The 9,891-nt window shown below is 36.4% G+C and overlaps 1 protein-coding gene across 3 annotated transcripts; it reads left to right on the forward strand.

Moving 5' to 3' along the window:
- The first annotated feature begins 4,039 nt into the window (after positions 1-4,039).
- On the forward strand, positions 4,040-9,126 carry LOC113330045 (cysteine-rich receptor-like protein kinase 10). Of its 3 annotated transcripts, XM_026576906.1 has the most exons (8): positions 4,465-4,561; positions 4,677-4,897; positions 7,358-7,486; positions 7,590-7,714; positions 7,844-8,054; positions 8,161-8,398; positions 8,493-8,643; positions 8,735-9,126. In XM_026576906.1, the coding sequence occupies exons 2-8, from the start codon at positions 4,753-4,755 to the stop codon at positions 9,095-9,097; spliced, it is 1,362 nt and encodes a 453-aa protein (XP_026432691.1). In that variant the 5' UTR covers positions 4,465-4,561; positions 4,677-4,752; the 3' UTR covers positions 9,098-9,126. The 3 variants fall into 3 exon arrangements, with proteins under 3 accessions (XP_026432690.1, XP_026432691.1, XP_026432692.1); XM_026576905.1 differs by having other exon boundaries at positions 4,040-4,897; XM_026576907.1 differs by lacking the exons at positions 4,465-4,561; positions 4,677-4,897 and adding an exon at positions 6,884-7,204.
- The last annotated feature ends 765 nt before the right edge of the window (positions 9,127-9,891 follow it).

Genomic DNA, 9,891 nt, shown 5'->3' on the forward strand with positions numbered 1-9,891 from the left:
CCCAATCAGAATCAGTATATGCACTGAAAGATAATTGTAGAGAAGAAGACGGTCGAAGAAGTATACCAAAAGTTGTTGTTTCTTTAAGATAACGAAGTATGCGCTTTACTAAGTTCGGTTTCTTCATCAAAAAGTTTGTTTACGTCGCAAAAAAAAATTCCAAACCGAACTTTTTTAGTTCGATTTCGTCGCAAAAAGTTCGGTTTCGTCACAAAAAGTTCGGTTACGTCGCAAAAAATCCGTTACGTCGCAGAAAGTTCGGCTACGTCGCAAAAAGTTCGGTTACGTCGCAAATTTTTTCTCCTAACCAAACTTTCTCTGAAAGAAAAAACTCCATTAAAGCTGAGTTTGGCTACCTGTTCTTCAGATGTCGTAGCCGAACTTTTTTACCGTGATTACCCAAAACATCGTATTTTTGTTGTGGCTCTTAAAAAAAAAGATCTAACTTTTCTTCCAAAACCCTCATCTTCATTATCATTTTCTTCTTCTCCCACTTAATAATTCTTCTTTTGAAAAAAATTAACTTACTGATTATTTAATCTCACTAATCATTACACTAACTAACTTTATTACCAAAGACAAGTTTGGTATTAAAAAAAACTTAGATAAGGGATGACTCAAAATTACTTCTAATATCCACTCAAAAAATGAAGAGTAGTCCCCCTCCATTTTTGAGTAGTGCCCAAAAAATCATTCATCCATTTACTCTGGATTTAAATCCCTTGCATCAGTATAAAACCGGCCGATCCCGATGAAATATCAGGTTAAATTTTAGGGTTGTACAATATGTTCGTGTTTTACAAAAGTTGCTCCGACTTTCGCCAACAAGTTTGGTGAAAACCTTGGCGGCGAATTCCATCACAACAGTCGTTCTCATAATCAGAGGCTCCATCGATATTGGAACACGATGAATACTATAACTCATCACCAGCGCAAGCAAAAAGCCAGTAACATTCTTCCTGTCCATTTAATCTTGTTTTTGAACTCATTGCTTATAATATTGTTATGTATATCTTTGTTGTTCGATTATATTGGCCGATATAGGATATATATATATATATATATATATATATATATATATATATATATATATATATATATATATATATATATATATATTTGTTTTTTGAATAGCGAGGCTGAGATACTAATGGAGTATCTTATTTTCTTACGATCTATTCCATCCCCTCTTATGGCATTAAAATTTACATGCATCCAACTCAAAACCAATTAACAGTGAGTAGAATGATCCTTCCGTATTATCTTTTAAATTTATTAACGAGATACTAGCAATGTGGGATTATTATCCTTCACACGCCCCCACGTATAGGGCACTCTCCGTGGGACCATTATGTCATACTATAATACAATATGTTTAACCACCCTCTTATTCCTCATGTTGATGTTAGCGAGGAGGAAATATTTAGACCAAAGATAGGTATGACACTGATGAAATAGTCAAGCCAGTAATATATATTGGAACATGATGAATGCTAAAACATGATATTAGCAAGTCAAGCCAGTAATATATATATATGCAACTTGGAGACACATGACAATCTATTAAGGTCTTGACTTAGACTTGTTAGAATGTGGGCATTCAAATCAAATCAATTGGCAATAAGCAGAATGGTTCATAGAGTTATAAACCGCAGGATCTTAGATAATCCAGATAATGTGGGACTAATAATCTGAACACGCCCCCTTCACGTGTAGTCTCGTTGGGTCTAATTCGTGGACAATAAATTGGGTAATGCGAAGTAAAAGTGCGATCAAATGACTCGACACAAATAGCCTGCTCTGGTACTATGTTAGAATAGGGGCATCCAACTCAAAAACCAATTGGCAATGAATGAATTGGTCCATGGGATTATAAACCGCAGGATCTTAGATAACCCAGACAATGTGGGACTAATAATCTCAACACGCCCCCTCCCGTGTAGCCTCGTTGGGTCTAACACGTGGACAATAAATCGGGTGACGCGGAGCAAAGGCGCAGTCATGTGACTCGTCGCAATGAGTGGAGCGGCCCATAGAGTTATAAACCGCAGGATCTTAGATAACCCAAATAATGTGGGACTAATAATCTCAACATGACTGATCCTCCAAACGATCTTATGGGTTCTGATGGAAAAAATCTTGCTAACCTACTACATACATCATGGTCTTTCTTCTAGTGCGAAAAAAAAGGAACCGTGTAATTCAAATTCAAGAGCTTCAGACCGGTATAACACTTTTGGATGAAGTAGGTTTATATATGTAATCTAGATCAGGCTTGATGGAAAAGCGCTAAGTTGAATTTGCCAATTTTGCTCGGCAATAGCCGGAAATATAAAACAAAAGACTTAATATTTATTAACTGATAACTTGGATTATAATCACCAGGAAATACATTTATTCCCTCCAATTTAAAAAAGCACAAACAAAATAAAACTACAAAGAAATCAAATTATCAAGAGGATGTTCGAACCCGTCTTCCTTTTATCTCTTATTCTTCAACATCAGTATTCATTTCTTCCTAATGGATTCAATGTCCAATGTTCATTTAATACTTCACATTGCTATCTTCTTAACCTCAGGTCAACTAGTTCTATCAGCTGATTTTCGGTTTGAATCTTGCAAGCCTAAAACCTGTGGTAGTGGTCCACAAATAAGATATCCATTTTGGACTCAAGATGATTATTGTGGGCAACCAGGATTTAGAGTTACTTGTAAGAACAATGATCCCATTTTATTAACATCGGGGTATGATTACATAATTCGAGAAATCGACTATGTAAACAAGTTGTTTCGAGTGGAGAATTCGGTTGTATCCAATGAAAAGTGTCCTGTCCCTCTGAAAAATTCTGACATTCAGTGATCCAACTCCCTTTAAACCTGGTTTGAGTGTTCGAGATCTTACATTCTATTACAACTGCTCGAATTATAATCCAAAGTATGACAACTTCGCTTCTCTTGTGACTAGTTCTTGTGCAAGGTCTTCCTCTGATAATAACCTTGTTTCATTTGCTACTCTTTTATCTCCGGAAGAATTTCTTATGGATCCATTGATATGCCAGTCTTTAGTCATAGTACCTGTAGAACTGGATGGAGATCCCGGTTTAGGAACTGGAGGCCTGAAGGACAAGAATCATATGCTTTTGCTAGAAAAAGGTTTCACTCTAGGATGGGATAAAGCATCGTGTACTGGGTGTGAAGGAACTGGTGGATATTGTGGATTCATTTCTGTCTCTTCTTCTTTGTTCTCTTTCAACATTAGTACTCATTTCTTTCAAATTAATATAAACATCAGTGTTCATCTGACGAATATTACCATTTTCCAAATATCCCCCAATGGAAAATAGCATCTTTTAGTAACTAATGCCACTGCAGTCTATGCTGAAGCAAATTGTCATTCCTAACTGCAGTTTCACGGTATTAGGAATTTAGGATCTCCTTTATCGTATAATCCTAAATCCTTAGCATATTGTTCTATAATTCTTCTACAGTTGGAGTTTGGTTTTTACTGATTAAGTCACCCTTTCTGTTACCTGAAAAATTTAAACAAGGGAAACTGTATTCCATTTTGACGTCGAGTTAGTCAGTCCCCAGTTTTTTCATGAACCATCCTCTTTTCATGGCATAAACCATGTTTCCTAGCTATAATATGAGCATGATAATGTCAACTCCTGGACAGGAGATATTCCTCCTTATCTCCCTGACACCCCCTACCAATTTGGAGCACTTTTATATAGTTAGAGTTCGACTCCGGATGGGATAGGTTGGTAAGGTGTCCACTGTCCAGTACTTCTTGCTCTCCTTTTCAATATTTCTTCCTTTCAACCAAAAATAGGAGCCATTTATGCACTATTCTTATAAGAATCTCCCAATGCACAAGCTCACCCCTCCAAGTAATATTTTACTAACAGTATCTTTCATTAGAAGTTATCATGTTCACATGTCACATCTATGATGTTCAACCGTAAGACTTTGTAGCCTTGAAGTAATCAAGTTTATTAAAAAATGAGATAAGTTAGACTAATACAAGTGGCAAAGACTAGTCAAATACCACTCCTTAGAACATGTTCATCACATCCCAGTTATGCAACAGTTTCCATCTCTGTCTCTTCTTCTTTGTTCTCTTTCAATATTAGTATTCATTTCTTTCAAATGAATATAAACATCAGTGTTCATCTGATCCTGCTAGTTGGTACTCTTATCGCCTTAAACGTAATTGAAGCAGTTTTAACACTCGACCATCGGTTCGAAGATTGCAAGCCTAAAGATTGCGGAAACGGATTAAATATTAGCTACCCATTTTGGATTGAAAAAGACTACTGTGGGTATCCAGGATTTAATGTTAGTTGTAAGAATAAGGTTCCTATTCTATATGCAGAAGGATATGATTACATAATTCGAGATATCCATTACGGCAGTAGATCATTCCGAGTGGAGAATCCAGTTGCACATAGTTTCTGTCCTGTTCCTTTTATAAATTCTACTTTCAATGATCAAAGTCCCTTCAAATTTGGTTCCGGAGTTCAGCTTCTTACGTTCTTTTACATTTGCACCAATTTCAGTCGTAAGTTATATGAGAATTACATTTATCCAGTGAATACTTATTGTGTAACTTCCTACGATCGCAAGATTTATTCTTTCGCCGGGTTTGTTCCTCCGGGGGAATCGCTTTATGATAGGTTATCATGCCAGTTATCGGTTCATGTTCCCGTAGAAGTGGAGTCAAACTCCAAAACAGGTCAGGTTAACGGTTATATGCCGTTAATAAAAAAAGGTTTCACTTTGGAATGGCATAAATCACCATGTACAGAGTGCCAAGCAAGCGGTGGATATTGTGGAGTCAATGAGAAAGGTGTCGTCGTGTGTTTTTGTAAGGATGGACCATATCAACAAAAATGCGGTATAGTTTTCTTCAACTGTTATGTTCGTAATTTTATGCCAAGTTTCTTTCTCTTGATTACCTTTTAGGTTGCAGATGAATTTTGAACCCAGGTCTCAACACCTTAAATTTTACATCTACTAAGGTATCCATCCGAGCTAATTTCTTCGTTTTTGATTGCATAGGACAGTTTTCTGTTTGGTTTAATCAAAATACTACACTTCTCAATCCTTTAGAAAATACAACCTTTCATACCCACAAAATCGCCCTCTGTTAGTCCCACCACTAACTACACAACACGTTGCCCTTGTACTCTTGCACCAAATAATCCGCACAGCCCAGTTTCTCCTCCTCTGATTTTTGACTTGTCAATTCAGATACTAATCAATCTAACTAAAAAATCTTTGATTCCTTTCATATGTATTTGTCCTCTCTGTGTTCACTTTGAGTGGCGTTCGATTTTTCAAAAACTCTGTAACTTATATTTTTCGTATGTGGAATCTTTATAGATCTTTAAGTTGGTTTCGTGGAAAAATATGTGTCTGGACCTGGTGATGTGAAATTTGTTGTGAAAGTCATGTGTTCAGAGAGAGACCAGTTTTCACAGCCAACGGTCAGATTAACCCAAGCGAGAAATCTCAAGATTTCTCTTGGGTTTATCATTTTTGCAGTTAAAAATCACAATCCATCTGAGAAAAAGAAAAGTCGTTGGTTCTCTCACAGCAATCACTTTGTGGTTGGTTTGCACTGTAGTTTCATGGGAGCTTCCTTACCTTTCAATTTTTCCAAGTCTTCAAGTCATAAAGTCTAAGTCAACTTATCGTGTCAACTTGGGAAAGTGGAAAATATCGTTGGTCTCTGTTTGCTTGAATACTGCCTTCATCCATCTAGGTTTTCTTAACTAAATTTTTCTTATTGGTATGCAAAGAGTTATTCTTGATTGGGTAATCATTAGTTGAGGAACACAATGATTCCAATTGTAGTTATCCATTTCCTCATCTTTCTCTTCTTAATCAATATCACCTCGGCCGAGCAAGCGCCAAATCGTAAAGCTTTTGATTGAAGAATCCGTGGAAAAGTGTATCCCCTTAATTGCGCCAAATCCGTGGTACAAACAAAGGGTATAGAAGCCATCGTGTTGGTGCACATAATCCCCACGTACCAACAAAGAAGTCACGTACCCACAAAGAAGCCATCCCGTGAAGTTCATCTCACGAAATTCAAAATGTTAATATTTTTTTTTTGTACCTTGTTTACACCTAGTCTGACCTAACTATCACACGAGAGTGACATAATCCCCACTTTCTTTTTCTTTCCCAAAACAAAGTTGCAGAGAGAACCGGAGATAACTAGGATAAATTTTGGGAGATATTTTGGGTTCAAATTAGGGAAAGTTTGTTAGAGGAAAAGGGGAATTTGAGGTTATTCATAGAAGATTTAGTTTGAAATTTTGGAAATATTTCTGTATCATCATAGGATGAAAATTTGATGAAAACAGGAATATATTGGGAAGTAGTGAAAAAAGAACATCTAGCAGGAATAATCTTAGGTCAATTCTTTTTCGATTTAAACCCTAACATTTTCATTTTGGGCGGGATGAAACCAAAAGAAAATCCTTTTGGGCGGGATTATTCCCTCTTGGTGTTTAGGCATATCTATAAATTAGTTGCGACAGTCTAGGAATGTGAAGAGATACACCTTTTTTGGGGGATTATCAGTTCCGAGATCAAAAATATCCAAGGTATATACTAATAAAGAGAGTGCCCTCGTACTGGTTATTGAAACAAATGACAGATGTACGTGGGCAACCATTTACCATATATATCAGCTGTAACATTTAAATCAGAACAGGACTCAATTTGGAAGAACAACTGATTTGTGGTCACATTTATTTTCCCTCAAAATTCAAAGTAACTTTATTAGTTGCGACAGTTTTTTCTTAATTTGGGACCCCCTTGATTTGGCCATGTGAAAACGCTTCATTACCTGCTAGACTTAGTCTGCTGCACTAATATGACTGGTACTTAGACGCTTATTAGGAAACAAAAATAAAAGAACACATGAATACATGATCATCAGAAACAAAAACATTATGGGTTGTTTTACTCTTGGATTTATCTTCTTCTTCATCTACTTGTTTTCTCTTTCTAACTTATTGATCACAACTGCGCAACCAAATTATGTATATCATGTTTGTTTAGGAAATAATTACACTACTACCAGTACATTCAAAAAAATCTCAATTTTCATTTTTTCCTTCCATGTCACGATATAGAAAGACTACTTTCGGTCATCCAGTTAGAACTTCACACACTTGGCGAATTAGAGGTCGGCTAACACTTTCAGGATCTCATTGTTATGATATATATCTGTGTATATTTATGCTTGTCAGGATTCTTGTTTGCCTGTTTCTCATAAGAAAACACAAATTGTTCATACTTGGATTCTGTTCCTAATTGAGAAATGTTCATGTTCATGCAGAAAATAAGAACAACTCATCCAAACTTACCATCCGTATAGCTGTTCCATTCGTTATCGCAGTACTTTTCACCATTGCCTTCGGTTTCTTCTATTTTGGGAGGAAAAAAACACAGAGAAAAAAGTTTGATGGTAAGTAGCTACCTATTTCTCAAACATGACACTTATATGCACAGTATAAATTTCTGATGTCTCTTGCTTAAAGGTTTGCACTTCTTGTTGTTTCCTCATGAAGATGTCGACGATGAGATTCAAGGAACAGAATCTTTACAGTTCAACTTCAGTACTATATGTGTTGCAACAAATAATTTCTCGGAAGCTAATAAACTTGGACAAGGTGGATTTGGCTCTGTTTACAAGGTACAAATAGTATATGATATCCTTGTAAATTGAATTATAGAATATAATCCCTAAAGGCAATTGTTCTTTTGAAGTTTTCTAGATAACTAAGAACCTTATTTTTCTGGTTTCGCTTCATGACCTGAGCAGGGTACACTTTCAGACATGCAAGAAATAGCCGTAAAGAGGCTATCAAAAAATTCAGGACAAGGTGAACAAGAGTTCAAGAATGAAGTTACCTTAGTAGCTAAACTTCAGCACAGAAATCTGGTGAAGCTCGTTGGTTTCAGCCAAGCTGGTGAAGAAAAACTGCTCATCTATGAATTCATGCCAAATGGAAGCCTTGACCAGATCCTATTCGGTTTGCCTCCCGTTTGGTGTCTGTTTATTCTTATTCTATCAGCTAGCATGGTTGGATTCATAGGTGGTCTAAAAGTTTGCATTTTTTTGGTCGGATGAATTTGTAGACCCAGTTAAATGTACACAGCTGGATTGGGAAAGACGATACAAGTTAATAGGAGGGGTAGCAAGAGGACTTGTCTATCTCCATGAGGAGTCTCGACTGAAAATCATCCACCGGGATCTCAAAGCTAGCAATATATTATTGGATGCAGACATGAATCCAAAAATTGCAGATTTTGGCATGGCTAGGCTTTTTTGCCTTCACCAAATTCAAGATAATACAAACAGAATAGTTGGAACATAGTAAGTGTAAACTTAGAATCGTTAAACATTTAATTGTTCATAATTCTATCAAAACAAATTTTGATATTCCTTGTTTGGGAGTTGGGATTCGCAGTGGCTACATGGCTCCTGAGTATATAATGCATGGTGAATTCTCTATGAAATCAGACGTTTTTAGTTTTGGTGTCTTAGTTTTAGAGATACTTTGCGGACAGAGGAACAGCAGTTTTCATAAATCAGATATTGCTGGGGACCTTCTAAGCTATGTGAGTATCATGAGTTATACATTATCTGCATCCAGTTTTGTCTACTTTTGTTTACACGATGGATACTGAAATGATGGAGAAACTGATGCAGGCATGGCGGCATTGGAATAATGGATCTGCTATAGAAATATTACATCCAACTTTGAAAGACACTTTTTCTAGAAAAGAAGCGGTGAGATGCATCCACGTAGCATTATTATGTGTTCAAAAAAATGTTGAAGATAGGCCCTCAATGCAGACGGTTATCCTAATGCTCAACAGATACTTTTCAATCAGTCACAATTTACCTTCAGCGCCTGCATTCTTTGCTGGTAGTATTAAACGTATGGAACCCAAGTCGACTTTATATTCAGACTACAGAGATGCACAAGGAAGTTCTAAAAACGAGTCAATCAGAGATACAGCAATGTACAGCGTGAATGATGTTTCAGTTACTGAACTGCACCCTCGATGACAATACAATCTTGTTCATTTGCCTTCTTCTTTTCTTTTTTTGTAATTGCAGCAAATTCTACAACATACACCCTTATGATTTAAGCAAGAACAAACTAAGACATGATAAGAAATGTACAAGTGTTTTTATTAAAAGTTAGAGGAAGATACAAATGAATTAAGAGAAAACCTAACTTGGAGAACACAACAACTTTCTCTCACCTAAATTTCTCAACACAACTCTTAGAAATCAGATCTTTGTCTCTCTACCATGGCTTATGGTCCCTTTTACAGGGTTACATAGTGGATGACAGCTAATAAACCTCTTATTTTCGGAAATAAGAGGGTGACATAATCGCCCTTACAAATGAACTTCGCATTAATACCGTGTTGATCTTCACATGTTTGGTGTGCCTTAGTGACGTCATTGCATTCGTCAGCAGAGATATATTGGGCGCGTCATATTCGCCTGCTACTAATGATCTTTGTCGTTCCTATTGGTTGCGTGGTATTTTGTTCCCACATTTTGCCTCTTCTCGTGTTGTTCTCTCAAAAAAAAGAACGATATGAGAAGTTTTATTATTCTGCATCAACCTAACCCTTCGTATTCTTCAGATTTACCGACACTTCTCCGGATTTTCCACAGGTCCTTCTACACGTATTGATTATTCATCATTTTGACTGACACATTTTTCCTTCTGACTGGGTACTTCTTTTCAGCGGTTTTTCCTATTTCAATAACTGTTAGGAGGAGAGAGAATTTTTTCACTCTTTCTTCTCTTTTGTAATTCTTCTTCCTCATATTAGTCATCATCT

Source organism: Papaver somniferum, unplaced genomic scaffold (assembly GCF_003573695.1).
Source record: "Papaver somniferum cultivar HN1 unplaced genomic scaffold, ASM357369v1 unplaced-scaffold_117, whole genome shotgun sequence".
NCBI classification, from domain to species: domain Eukaryota; kingdom Viridiplantae; phylum Streptophyta; class Magnoliopsida; order Ranunculales; family Papaveraceae; genus Papaver; species Papaver somniferum.